We start from the raw sequence: 14,393 nt of genomic DNA on the forward strand, positions 1-14,393 counted from the left end.
TTGTCTCGTTTTCTATCATCTAGTTAATTGATATTTTCTAAGTCTTGAAATTTTCAAACTAATGATTGACATGAGATTATTGTTACTGTTGTTGTTGTACTTTAATTCATTAACTTATTTAACTGTCAAACAATCAACAATATTATTAAATTGTTACCAGAGGAGGTACATTGATGTACATTTAAGATAATGATTAATATCTTGATACTAATACACTAATTATTAGTTAGATGTCAATGTTAATGGTTACGGTTATAGTTGATTACAATCGCTAATGATTCAACTTAATTCACTTAATTGTTTACCTTGATTGTGAGCTGAATGAGAAGCGAATGGTTGTTGTGGCGACTTGTAGATGAAAAACTTTTCTTTAGAGAAATTCAGTCAATACAAATCACGAATTCTGATGAGCCATCTGGTGTCTTTCGTCGTAACCTTATGGTTACTTAATATTCTTTTTCATGCTGAAAATCAATTAGCTAATTAATTGATTAATCAACAAGTATTTGTACTTAACCTTTATGCCTCTGTGATGTTGCCAATTTCTCCTGAATTGTGATTAACTGATTTTCTTAGAACAAGACCATTAAATTGTCGCGTTTTCAGTGGATTTGGCATCAATTTGATTCCAATTGATTGTCATTCAATCAATCGAAATATGAAATGTTTCAAGTGTGCTAACAAGTGAAAGTAATGATATTTTTTAAGGTTTTTTATTCATAATGTTGAGATGTTTTTGTTTTATTTTGATTAAGATAAATTAGTTGAACGAATTATAAACTGATCAACTGGTTGATTAATTAGATGTCGAAAATTTTTTCTCGAAGTTACTTGTATGAGAAAGAGAAAAAAGAAAAAAAGAGAGATAAAGAGAGAGAGAGAAAGAGAGAGATTAATAATCAAAATGAGCCTTCTTGGCATTAGACGCAGAATCAAAGGAATCAAATTTTCTCTTTTGTGGATAATTGTTCCCATCGTTTGACCTTCCTCCGAATCCACCTCTGAAACTATTCTTTGGAATGAAGCCAGTTTTGGTTTTGTACCTTTGACGATATTTGTCTAGTCCTCCTCCTCCAGTTCGGGCAAATTCAAACAGTTGAGGATTAACTGTTTGATTTGCCTCTCTGAGAACATTGATTAAATCGTTAGCTTGTTTAGAATCACTTTTGGTAAAAAAGGTATACGCAGTGCCCTTTTTATTTTTTCGTCCAGTTCTACCTATCCGATGAACATAGTCTTCACTAGTATTTGGATAGTCATAATTGATAACATATTTAATGTCTTCAACATCTATAGAAAATAATAAAGGTTAATATGAAAAAGAAAAGGTGATAGAGAGGAAAGGAAAGAAAAACAGAAGCATTAATTTAAGCTAAATTACGCGCACTCTAAAATAGAGTAGATGAAGAGAAATTTTTGTCAAGATAAATATAGAAGAAAATACAATGAATGAAAGAGCACTTTTTGAATAAAGCATCCAAATATTGAATGAATTTTGACCCAAAGGAACAACTTACTTACCGTTACTCCTTTGAATCATGGGTCAAAAAGTAAACTTATGTCTTACCAAGTCCTCGGGCAGCAACATCAGTTGCTACTAAGATGGGAGAATGTCCAGTTTTAAACTCTGTTTAGATAAAAAAAATGAAAAAGAAAACAAAAATTAAAAATCAATACAAAAGAGAGACTATAACATAACAAAAAAAGAGACCATAAATAAACAATAGATAAAATGGTTATTGTTGACTCACCTTTCAAAACCCAATCCCTTTCAGATTGGCTTTTATCACCATGTATACACATGGCAGGCCAATTAGAGTATCGTAATTGCTTAGTAAGGTCATCAACCTTTCTCTTGGTCTCGGCAAAAACTATGATTTTATTTTCACGGTTTTCACGCATTATCTCAGTGAGAAGACTGAACAGTTTCTCTTTTTTCTCCATTTCACCACATATATCAACAATTTGTGTTATATTATGATTAGCATGAAGTTGAAGAGCACCAACATTAATTTGAATATAATTTTGAAGAAAATCTTCAGCTAAGGTACGAACTTCTTTTGGCCAAGTAGCTGACCACATGAGGGTCTGCCTTTTAGCCAAAGTAATTTGTGAAATAGCTTTTCTAATTTGGGGCTCAAAACCCATGTCTAACATACGATCGGCTTCATCTAAAACAAGAAAACTTATATTTGCTAAACTAAGTATACCGCTTTCAATAAAATCGTTCAATCGACCTGGAGTGGCGATGACCAGCATGGGCCTATTACGATGAATCTCTTTGATTTGTGGGCCTTTTGATGCTCCGCCAAATACGCAGATACTGGAGAATCGGGTTTGGAAATTGTTTACTACTTCTTGGATTTGCTGTGCAAGCTCTCTTGTCGGGGCAAGAACCAAAGCCATTGGTCCGAAATCTAAAAATCAGAACAAAAAAAAGTAACATTGTTTAGAAGAAAAAAATAGAAGGAACAATGAGTAACACAAGTGAGTGAGCAAGTTCAATAATATGAATCTATGACGCAAGAGATATAGAAGAAAAAGAAAGATATAACAAAAACGCATTTTACCTCTTCGTTCATTAAATTGTGACTCAATATGAATAAAAGCAGGGATAATATATGAAAGAGTTTTTCCACTACCAGTTTGGGCGATACCAACCATGTCCCGTCCACTTAAAGCAATGGGCCAACCTTGTGCTTGAATAGGTGTAGGTTTATCATAACCTTGTCTCTCAAAACCAACAGAGATAAACTTGGGCCATGGATAATCACCAAAATTCATAATGGGAACCGGTACATCATTACCTCTAGTGGTAATACCTTCCTTTGATCTAAACAAATTAACCTCATCAAGATGATAATTGTTACGAACAGCAACACCAGTGTAGAAGTCATTTAAAACAAGCATGTTGGCTGGAGGCTTAGCAAGCACAGGATTATTACCTCGGTATCCACCACCGCCACCACCTCCACCACCAGAGCCTCCACCACGATAACCACCGCCATTGGAATAGCCCCCACCATTAGAATAACCACCAGAATAACTTCGATATGACATGTTGTGTATGTGTGAATTACAAAGAGAACAATTAATGAAAACTCAAACAAAAACTAGGAAGAAAAAAAATTCGACACGTTTAAAGTTGAAAAGAGAAAAATGAAATGAAAGAGAAACAGCAAAATTAAAGCCAAAAGAAAACCTTTTAATTTTCTCAAGGTAATTACAATAGATGGAGACACTTTTCCTTTCTTCCTATTGGTTAATGGAAGGGGAGAACTTTTTTTCTCCCCATTGAACATAAACATGGCGAATAAATGAAATTACTTTTTCCGTTTCCGGTTTCCATTTAGAAGAGAAAAGAATTTGTTTCATTTGTTCGAATAGGCAACAGATGGAGTTATTGTTGTTGTTGATGGAACCACTTTAACCACTTCGACAACATCAACCATTTCCGGTGAATTAATTTTGAAATCACAGCCAACACATTTATTTTCAATTGAATTAATCTTCTTTAATGGATTATTCATCCTTTTCTCATACATGGAAACAGTTATTCTCATGTTTTTTATCTCATTCTTTAATTCAGATGTTAATCGTATTAAACGAGCTTTATCTTGTTCCAATTTCTTTAATTTTTCCTCCTTTGGTATCATAGCTTCATTAACACGTTGCTCAATATAATCAGCAAGATCTTTAGTAATGGTTTCCATCATTATCCTTTCTTGTATTTATTTTAAACCTTTGCACTTTTCCACTGAAAGTTAATTAAAAAGGTTTCAAAATTATTGGAAAAACAAGATTAAAGGATTGAGATTAAAAAACATCTTGGATTAGGAACAACTGATTAGGGAAAATCTTCCATTGCAAAGTGTCTCCACCTGTGGAATTTTAAGAAAAAGCAGTTAACTTATTTTGTATTCGCGCTTCTGGTGATCAGTTTTCTTTTTGTTTTGATTGTTTAGACTCATTTTTTTCATTTCGATTTTCGATTAATGTGTTTCTCGAATTAAAATGATTAAGTTTTCGATTCCAAATAAATTGGAAGATTTAACCTCTGTCAGTGATGAGAGTAGTTATATTGTCTCGCAACAATATTCGGTCCGGGAAGTCAATGAATATTTGAATGGTAAAAATTTGATTGTTTACTTTTTTTGAAACTGATAACTGATTAATTATCGGATTTCGTTTTCTTTTTGCAGAAATTAATTCCAAGCTGAAGGTGAAAGGATCTTCGTTTATCTTAGATGATTTTGATTTCGTCTATTCTGCCATCAAGTGAGTGTTTCTCTGGTATGTTTTCTCTCAACGGTTGTATTTATTTTTTTCTTCTTTTTTTCCCTCCATTGCATTTATAGAAACTTCAAGTTATTGGAATCTCAGTGTAAAAATACATGTTTCAAAACTCTTCTTACTGCCTTATCTCAACTTGAAGATGAATTGAATCGTGAATTTCAAAAGCCTCGAGCAAATTGTTTCACTGATCCTTGTGAGAAACTATCGAAATGTAATACACTTAAGATGCTGATATTTTCTGTTGTTTCTCTTGTGGAGATAATTGAAGGATCAGTTTTGGCCAATAAATTAGCACAAACTGATGTTCGAGCCTCGGCCAAGAAAAAGAATCCAAATGAACAGACAATCAGTGGTTATGATCGTGAACGAGAAAAATGTGTCAACATAATATACAAATTGATTGTGATGCCATTACAATTACTCTTTCAACCAGCATTTGTTGAAGATGATTTGATAAGATGTGTTACATCTTGTTGTTGGAGATTAATTGAGAATCAAAATCTCCATCGTAATAAACCATTGATGGATAATATTTTCACATAATTGGATACACAATAGAAAAGTATTCTGGAAGTTTGGGTTTTTGTCTTAAAATCATTCAACTTTTACAACATCGAGAGAATTTGGTTTCTATTCTTGGACAACTTGTTGGATCAATTGTTCAAAATCACAATCAAAGTTTACTAATCAGTGAGATTATTCGAGAAGTACAAAGAGTGGACACAAGGGATTTATCTCGAGACACAAGTGGACCAAGAGCGATATCATTGTTTCTTTGTGAAATTGGTGAAAAATGTCCAAATGAAATGATGAACTCAATTGCTAATTTGTTGCCGTTTCTTGATCAAGATTCATACATAATGAGAAATGCGACACTTTCTATTATTGGTACAATCATCTCGAAAAACTTGAGTCAAGATAAAATGAGTAATCGAGAGAAGAATTTGAGAGATGAACTTCTTAACAAGTTGGAATTGCATTTACTTGACGTTTCATCTTACACTCGAGGAAGAGCTTTGCAAGTTTGGTGTCGACTTTGTACAGAACGAAAAATTCCATTAGCGAGACTCGACACTCTGATGGAAGCGGTTGTTGGTCGACTTCATGATAAGACAACTTATGTTCGTAAATATGCTGTTCAGTTCTTGACTTGTTTTCTTCGATCTGATATATTCGCCGTTCAATTGGATCTAAATGCTCTATCATCAGCCTACGAGAGAGCAAAGAGTAAATATGAGGAATTGGATAGATTGAGGGAACAATTGGAAAGTAAAGGAGAGAAAATCGAAGAGAACAATTATTTGGAAGCTTGGGATGGAATCGAAATTGATTTCTTCAATTTTGGCCATGGAAAATATTGATAATATTATCGAAAATGGAGTGGCAAGTGATAAAGACAATGAAGAAAACGGCGAAATAGATTTAGATGATTTCGATTCTCTATCGGAAATGTTAAAAGTAGAAATCGATGGACAAAATTTCAACAGAGCTGTTCAACTTTATGCATTGATGAAAGAAAAGTTTCCTGATAACGAAGCTTTTAAAGACGATGAAGAACAAGATTCAAAATCTGAAGACTTAAAAGAGAAAAAGAAGGAAGTGAAACCGAAGAGGAAGGAACGTCAACGAAGTATGAGAACCAGAAAAAGAAGGAAAACATCAAAATGTGATGACATAAGTGCCGATGAAAATGACACTGATAATGAGAACAAAAGTGAAGAAGAAGATACTGATGAGCATATAGAAGAAGACTCGGATTGGCTCATTTTCGTGCCATGAAAATTGTGAAATTCTGTAAAAGCATTTACTTAGAATTGTCCAAGAATAAGAACGATGAACTTGGTGATGAGACTATGAGGGGAGAGATAAGTCGAGTGGTTTCCAATTCGCGATCACAAGAAACTAATTCAACTTTGAACGAAACAAAGACTGAAGAATCTTTGGAAAAATTGATGCAATCGATTGAGAAGCAAAAAAGTCTCCTCTTGTATTTACGTGATATCATTACTGTGACGAAGTACCTTCGATCTTCAGTACCTGCAGTTTGTACATTACTTTACTCTAAAAACATACAGGATGTACAAGAAGCAATCAACTTTTGGTTACTGCTTACGAATTTGGTATAAAAGAGGAAGCACAAGTTGGATTGCGAAAAATGATCATCTTAATCTTTTCAACTGATGGAACAAAAAAAGAAGTGATCGAAGCTTATAAGAGGATATTGTTCGAAGCACCTGAAAATGCTGAACAAACTGGACTCGAAAAAGCAAAATCAATTGTGAGTAAATTGGTTGAATTGGTTAAAGGATCAGATTTGGATGAGATAATCTCACTACAAGAGCTTCTTCGAGAAATGTCATCAACAAACAGTTTCGATAAACATGTGATCCAATTACTTTGGGACAAGTTTTCACTTCGATCTGGACAAACAACCGAAGAAGAGAGTCGAATTTGTATTCAATTAATATCGATGTTAGCAAGTTCTAATCCACAATTGATTCGTAAAAATCTTGATCTTCTTGTTTCCGTGGGTCTTGGAGAAAGAGCTCTAACTGACCTCCAACTCGCTCGTTACACTTGTTCTGCTCTTTCTAAAGCAGTCACCAACCAGGAAAGGATCGTGACCGATGAACTTCCATATCGCCTTTTGAAATCACATCCGGTATTCGAAAGTATAGTCAAAATAGTAGTTGAAACATTTCCTCGTATTGAATCTCAAGGATGGTTACCAATGTGTGAAGAAGCTTTCAAAGTTATATTCAATTTAGCTGAACATCCAGATACGATCGCCGAAGAAATTTTATATGGAATGATTCGTCATCTCATGGAATACAAACAATCTAAGTCCAAGAAAATTTCAATGTCTTCAGATGATACAGAGATTGAAAATGAAGTCTTTGCATCTAGTCAAGGCTCCACTTTATCATCAAATGTCTCTCACAAAGCTGATCCAATTATGATTTCCCCGCAAATATTAGCTCGTTTCATTCACTGTATTGGTTCAGTTGCAATGAATCTTTTAATTCATTTGGAAGTTAATGTTTTCACCGAGTTAAAGACAAGAAATGCAATTAAAGAGGAAAGAAGCAACAGAAAAAGTTTATCACAAACTGTAATTTCAATGAGTAGGAGGAAATCATCAGGAAGACGATCAACAGGTGTCGGTTTAAATGAAGATGATGATGAATTAGGATTAACAGGAGTTGTTTCAGCAGAAGATGCTGAAGCTGAATTCATTGCGTCTCTTTGTAATTCCGAGATTGTTGATCCTCATGACAAGAATGAAAATCTACTCGCTAAATTGTCTCGAATTGTAGTCAAAGTAGCAAGTGATCCTAAAAATTATCCTCATGAACAATTAAAATCTGCTGCAAGTCTCACATTGGCAAAAATGATGGCCATTAGTGAGAACTTTTGTAAGAACAATATTCGTTTATTGATCACAATTCTCAAGAAAGCCGAAGATCCTGCAATCCGATCTAATACCATTATCGCAGTTGGTGATTTATGTGTCCGATTTCCTAACCTTTTGGAACCTTGGACTTCCCATTTATATCAATCATTACAAGATGATTGTGTCTTGGTCCGCACCAATGCACTCAAAGTGATCTCACGATTGATTTTATCTGACATGATTAAAGTACAAGATCAAATCAGTGAGATTGCAAAACTTATGGTTGACCCACAAGAACATGTCTCTTGTAGTGCTAAGTTGTTTTTCACCCAATTAAGCAAGAAGCTAAACGCTGTCTACAATGTGTTACCTGATATAATCAGTAATCTATCAGATTCGAAGGTTGGAATTGAAGAGAACGATTTCCGAACCATCATGCGTTTCCTGTTCGAACTCATTGACAAGGAACGTCATACTATTGGTCTCTTAGAGAAAATGTGCCAAAGATTCAAAAACACTCTGTAAGTTTCTTTAATTTCTCAAATGATTTCGGTCAGTGGTTCTAATCATCTTTTTTTGTTCTTATTACCTTTTCCACAGAAATGAGCGACAATGGGTTGATTTATCCTTCTGTCTGAGTTTACTCAAGTATTCCGATAAATCAATCACCAAACTATTCGAAAACTTTTCCTGTTTCGCTGACAAAGTATCGGTTGCAGCAGTTTACGAATTGTTCATGTCGATTGTCACAAATGCAAAGAAAACAACAGGTCTTAAAAACGAAACGAAACAAATGTTAGAGGAATTTGAGACGAAACTGAAACAGGCAAAGAACAAAGGAGTTGATGAAGATGAAATTGCGAAAGAAGATGGAGAAGAAGGAGATGAAGAGGAAAACGATGAAGATGAAGAAGAAAACGAGAGTGAAAAAACTGTGATCTCGGCCAAAGATCAATCAACTTGAGTTATTTAATTCTAAATATTTTCGTCAAATATTTTATTTACCAACATTGTTATTATTCAAAGAAGACTATCAAAGTATCACGAAATTTTCGTATGTTATATGGAAACAAATACCAAAGTATTTGGTAGGCTCTCAATTAGACAAGTTGATTCATTTTGTAAATATTATCACATAATTTGTATCAATTTCTACCAATTTATCATAAATATAATTATGTTTATAAACATATCATCAACTGTTTTGTAATCAGATCCGAAATCAAATGAAAGTTAAGCGATCTGTTTTCGTTTGTATCAAAATGAATTGATAGTTGATTTGTCATTCTTTACATTAATTTTGTTCCTACAGAAAATAATCATTTTATCAAGATTTTACAAGTTATCGAGTTGATTATCATTTGAAAAATAACACTTTACAATTATAAATACATCGTTAGTTTGTTTTGTTTAAAAAAAAGTCAATGGTTGAGAATGGATTAATTGTTAAAGCAAATCTCATTTGCTACATTTTGGCTTTTGGATTTTTGATTAAAATTTCAGACTGAAACCACTTTTAGCCGCTTTACCAGCGGCCGCTGATCCCATGTGAAATCCTGAGGTTGATGTTGATGCCAACCCAAGTGTTGAGCCCACAAATTTTTCATCATCATCGGTGGCTAATTGTTTGGAGAAAAGTTTACCTCCAGAAGGAGGTTTTGGACTTTTCGATTTTTGTGTTCGATTTAATCCTTGTTCACTTTTCGCTGGCCATGTTGGAAACATTGAGGGATCTAATGGTTTGGGTGTTTCGTTGAAAAAATCGTGTTTAATTGCTTCTTCAGCGGTGATTCGTCTTTCTGGACAATAAGCTAAAAATCTGTTGATAAGGTCAAGACCTTTGGCACTTAAATTAACTTTATCCAGTTTCCGTTTAACTAAATTATTGTAAGGATGTTCAGAGAATGAAACCTTTTTCAGTAAAGGTAATTCAGAGTAACCAGGCCAAATTTTTTCATTCGGTGTTCCCAAACATTCAAAAATAATGTCAAGTTGATTCATTTCGGTTCTCCCTTGAAATAACGGTTTCATCGTCAACAATTCACCAAAAATACATCCAACTGACCAAATATCGATGGGACATGAGTACTCTTTCGTTTGTAACAACAGTTCAGGAGATCGATACCAAAGTGTGACCACGATCGGTGTATAAGCTTTAAGAGGAGAACCATATTCTCGAGCTAACCCAAAATCACCCACCTGAGGAATTGAGAAAATAAAATGAAAAGTTAACCATTTGATTGAAATCAAAGCAGATTAAGACTCACCTTTAAGATACCTTTGTGACTAAATAATAGATTAGATGTTTTTAAATCTCGATGTAAAATCCAATTGTCGTGAAGATGAGCGACCGCACTTAATAATTGTAACATCAAAGTTTTAACTTCCCCTAAGGTGAAGGGTCGTTTCATCGTGGACATTAAACTCTTCAAATCGTGTTCAACATATTCCATAACAATGAATATACTATCGATGTTACTGCCGATAACTATTTCTTTAACGCTCACAATATTCGGATGTTGAGCTGCTTTAAGAAGAGTACTGATCTCTCTCAGCGAAGTTATCGGAAATCCTTCTTTTTCTTTCTCCATTTTAACTCGTTTAAGAGCAACTATCTCACCAGATCGTTTATCTTCAGCACGGTAAACAACTCCGTAAGTTCCTTCTTCGATTTTGTTTAATCGTTCAAATTCATCGACACTTCGACAGCCCTGAATTGCGGGATAATAAGAGGGTCGTTCATCTTTCTTGGGTTCCTCAGTTTCTATTGAAACCTCACCTTCTTTATCTTTATCTAATTCTTTCTTTGAACTTTTCTCTTTCAATTCAGGCGTTGATTCACCTTTATCTTCAACAGGTTCGTATGTCAATGAATCGTCATCTTCATCTTCACTACCACCACCACCTTCGTCATCATCATTATCTGCATTATCTTCATCATCGTCATCATTCTTTGGTGTAACATTATTTTCGTCTTGGTCTTCATCTTCTTCACTTGTTCTCGCAGGACTTATAATATCATCTACACATTCATCGGTTGTTGCATCTCCACTTGGATGAGAAGCTGTATCATGACTTAAATCATCTACTTCACTTTTATCTTCTCCATCATCTGACATTTCCACATCTTGGACGAATATTTTCCTCTTCCTATCATCAGATTCTCTATCACCATGAGTAGATTTCTTATTTACATCAGATTCATTAGACGGTGGTTTTTTAGAATAATAATTTGATTCTCTAGTCGATTCTCTAGTTGATTCTCTTGTTGATTCTGGTTGTCTTTCTCCTCGAGTTTTTCTCCTTTCATCTTCTTTCCTATGGTCTCTTGAATCATCCCTAGAATGTCGACTTCGAGATGAACGATGATGCCGATCACGGTGAGGCTTATGTGATGAAGATGATGTTGAATATGGACGATGGCGGTGAGATTTTTTCGACTGTGAATGTCGATCCCACATTTCTTTCTCTTCCTTCATTCGGTTACCAAATTCAACCGATGAAATTGTAGCAGATAACAATTTTTTACCTTCTTTCGATAATTTACGATTCATAGTCGTTTGAAAGAAACATAATTAACTAAAACAATGAGAAAATAAACCAAACAATTTAAAAATTACCATCAATTAAAGATGAAAACAATCCGATTCGGATAATCCGAAAACAGAATCTTGTTTATATCAACATGGAAACAGTTCTTGGCTTAGATTTGCTGTTCTTTGGGCGCGCGATTCAAATTTGAGAGAAAAAATTGATTATCATCATTAGTTAATTTCTTCTCATTTTAATTGTCACATTGATGGAAAATGAGTTAAAATTGGTAGAGACTGACTGGTGTTGGCTTGTAAGAAAGGATTTCAGGATGAAAGGAGAAAATGAGAAGAGATTTTTAAATTGGCAACAATTTAATGAACTTTCTTTCAATTACAATTAATTTAATTCCTTTGATAAGAAATTTAGATGACGGAGAAAATAATCTCAATCAATTTGACCTTAGAAGTGTAAATCGTGATTGATTTGATTGATTTGTTTCCAATTAACCAGAAAATTGTAAACGACAATCAGTTGATTAACTTGAGAGAGAGAGAAAAGATGTGACATAATTTAAAAATGAATAGAAAATGAAAACTCACAGTTAATTGTCAGAGAGAAAAAGTAATCATTGGATTGTTGGTGTCGTTTAATGAACAACGAAAAAAAAAACTGTAAATCAAATCAAAGTCACTAATCAAGTTGATTCAGTTTGATATCAATTAGTTTCACCGATTAATGTCCGTCATTGTCAGTTGATTGTTTTCCTTTGCCAATTGTTAATTCTGCTGATTGTTGTTCAATTTTTTTTTCTCATTGTAACTTCTAAATTCAATGGTTATCATTAGCAATTTATTTTCTCTCTGAAAGTTATTTTATTTTCCATTGATTGTGATCCAATCAATTGTCTAATTACTTTACAAATTATTCGCAACAAATATTAGTTAACCTTAATTCCTTGTGATACCTTCATCTTCACCACCATCGTTATAATTACAATTAGTGTATCAAATTATTAATCTCTAACTGTGGTTAATTGTTGTTCATCATTTTCTCAGTGTTGATATTATTTTGTTACTCTAATTGTTTTAGAATAGAAAACAATCAATGTCTCCTAAATCGTTTTTCATTGATACAATTGATCGGCTATCGGTCAACAAGATGAAATCAACGTATGAAAAACTTGACCCATCAAATGTTGACCACGATAATATGGACTATTCATCTTTGGTTGACGATTCGACACCAAATAAACGACCTAAGGCCGATAATCAATCAATATCATCATCGATCAGTTTTGATAAAATATGTAAGTTTAATTTACGATAAAATTTAACAATATTTCCCCTCCGCTGATAATTAACAATTACAATTCCAATCAATAGGAAATCGATTGGAATTTACTTTTACGATAGTTAATCAAGTACAAATTGTAATTAATTTTTTTGTCTCTCTCTCAATCATATTGTTCATTATTCAACAATCAAATTAATTTTCTTAGTCAAGGACAATCCAATTTATCGTAAAATTGATGCTTGGCTTCATCCAAAAGAACATGGAATCATCTCTAAGGTTGATACTAATTAACTAAATTGTACCTTCATTATTTCTGATTATAATTAAATTCCCATTTCCCAAACAATTAATTTTTCGATTTTCAATCAACTTAATCATCACATAATAAGAGTGAATCTTTAATTTCAATGAACAGTTTCAGTTTGCTGAAAGTTTTTCTTTCTCAGTAACTTTTTTGCCTTTGAACATTTACACCTCAGAATTGAATTATGACATTTCATCAGATATGAAATTGTCACATTTGAATAGTATTCTGGTCATTCTGTATGGATAGAGTTTCAAGGTCATTTGATTGTCATACTAGATTGAGCTTTAAGAACAAGGGAATTGTCAAAGTTTTAAAGGTTCAAGGAAATTCATAAACATTGAATATAAAACTTCCAGTGAAAAAACGTGTCCCTGTAACTGAACATATTACATGTGATTCCAGATTGACCCAACAATTTGACCCTTTGCCGATAACTACAATATACATGGTGACAGTAACGATTCCAACGATTCCTGAGGTGAAATTTGATTAAAAACACCATGAATGAATCGGTTCATAGTTAACGATTATTCAACTGATTAACTAATCTACTAATAACTTTCAAGTCTTATTCAAGTTTTTATCATCACAATCGTCTGAGCGATTGACCGAAATAATTATCATTCATCTGCCCTTGTCATTAATCAACTTAATTGAAGCTCTATTGCAACGATTAATAAATTGTCATGGAATCAACAATTAATCAATTCACTGGTCTCATTGTTATTTACTTGCGGTTTAATTGTTATACTTATCTTGCAATTTATTTTGTACCAAAGTTGATCATAGAGTAAGTTCAACCACTTAATTAGTCAATCCTCAAGTTCATCAATTTAATTGTGAGACATTGATTGATTTGATCTTTAATTGCAAAAGTATCAAACTCGATAAATGTGTTTTAGTTTGATAGTTAATTGTCAAGTATTATAAGACAAATTGTCAGATATTGTAAGCAAATTGTTGGAAAAACACAGAAAAATAAAACTCCAATGTTAATTAAAGGTCGAGGTGTTTGCTGATCATAACTAATTGATCCCTCATGTTGGGTGACTAATTAATTGTTGTTGTTGTTTAATTTAATTTATCAACTCAAGGCTCGGAAATAAAAACAATGTCATTTAGGTTAACAATACTTGTTATTCAAATGACTAAACAATTTAATATATTGACTGACTGTTTATCTATTATTTTGGATATTCAACTGATCACTTTAATTGAATAATGAATTAGAATATCAAATTGGTTGGTTTAATCATTCACTCAAATCAGGATAATCGGTTGATTGTTATTTCTAAAGGTCAGACACTTAACAGTTAACTTTGTTCTTTCTCTGTGATATTTTCTCTCAACGGTTTTATTTTTTTCCTTCCATTGATTCATAGAAACTTCAAGTTATTGGAATTGTAATACACTTAAGATGCTGATATTTTCCGTTGTTTCTCTTGTGGAGATAATTGAAGGATCAGTTTTGGCCAATAAATTACAAAAAACTGATGTTCGAGCCTCGGCCAAGAAAAAAATATAATCTTAAATATAATAATAATATATACTATTTTCTTAATTTATCAA

General features: G+C 33.1%; 3 protein-coding genes and 1 long non-coding RNA gene across 4 annotated transcripts; 2 read left to right on the forward strand and 2 right to left on the reverse strand.

Moving 5' to 3' along the window:
• Positions 1-697: 697 nt before the first annotated feature.
• Positions 698-3,066, reverse strand: LOC128397574 (uncharacterized). Its single transcript, XM_053358313.1, has 4 exons — positions 2,571-3,066; positions 1,752-2,417; positions 1,568-1,627; positions 698-1,290 (listed from the first exon to the last, which is right to left on the reverse strand). The coding sequence occupies exons 1-4, from the start codon at positions 3,058-3,060 to the stop codon at positions 893-895; spliced, it is 1,614 nt and encodes a 537-aa protein (XP_053214288.1). The 5' UTR covers positions 3,061-3,066; the 3' UTR covers positions 698-892.
• An 804-nt stretch (positions 3,067-3,870) lies between these two features.
• On the forward strand, positions 3,871-8,882 carry LOC128397577 (condensin complex subunit 1-like). Its single transcript, XM_053358316.1, is given in 8 exon segments — positions 3,871-4,129; positions 4,203-4,278; positions 4,359-4,825; positions 4,828-5,638; positions 5,640-5,996; positions 6,074-6,393; positions 6,396-8,211; positions 8,291-8,882. Coding segments are annotated over 8 exon segments (4,326 nt in total). The 5' UTR covers positions 3,871-4,014; the 3' UTR covers positions 8,655-8,882.
• Positions 8,883-8,935: 53 nt separating this feature from the next.
• On the reverse strand, positions 8,936-11,363 carry LOC128397573 (cyclin-dependent kinase 11B-like). Its single transcript, XM_053358312.1, has 2 exons — positions 9,958-11,363; positions 8,936-9,889 (listed from the first exon to the last, which is right to left on the reverse strand). The coding sequence occupies exons 1-2, from the start codon at positions 11,242-11,244 to the stop codon at positions 9,182-9,184; spliced, it is 1,995 nt and encodes a 664-aa protein (XP_053214287.1). The 5' UTR covers positions 11,245-11,363; the 3' UTR covers positions 8,936-9,181.
• Positions 11,364-11,489: 126 nt separating this feature from the next.
• LOC128397578 (uncharacterized) lies at positions 11,490-12,925 on the forward strand. The gene is made up of 2 exons (XR_008326973.1): positions 11,490-12,530; positions 12,723-12,925. It is a non-coding gene; the product is annotated as an uncharacterized LOC128397578 (long non-coding RNA).
• Positions 12,926-14,393: the final 1,468 nt, after the last annotated feature.

The sequence above is a fragment of the Panonychus citri genome, unplaced genomic scaffold (assembly GCF_014898815.1).
Source record: "Panonychus citri isolate SS breed McGregor unplaced genomic scaffold, ASM1489881v1 Contig00033, whole genome shotgun sequence".
Taxonomy (NCBI): Eukaryota; Metazoa; Arthropoda; class Arachnida; order Trombidiformes; family Tetranychidae; genus Panonychus; species Panonychus citri.

Excerpts from the sequence above, each read along its gene's own strand:
- LOC128397574 (XM_053358313.1), bottom strand. The coding sequence starts at position 3,060 with ATGTCATATCGAAGTTATTCTGGTGGTTATTCTAATGGTGGGGGCTAT. Across the intron at positions 2,418-2,570 it reads ACAATTTAATGAACGAAGAG|ATTTCGGACCAATGGCTTTG; the intron begins GTAAAATGCGTT and ends TCTGATTTTTAG. Across the intron at positions 1,628-1,751 it reads AAGGGATTGGGTTTTGAAAG|AGTTTAAAACTGGACATTCT; the intron begins GTGAGTCAACAA and ends TTATCTAAACAG.
- LOC128397573 (XM_053358312.1), bottom strand. The coding sequence starts at position 11,244 with ATGAATCGTAAATTATCGAAAGAAGGTAAAAAATTGTTATCTGCTACA. Across the intron at positions 9,890-9,957 it reads GTCACAAAGGTATCTTAAAG|GTGGGTGATTTTGGGTTAGC; the intron begins GTGAGTCTTAAT and ends TCAATTCCTCAG.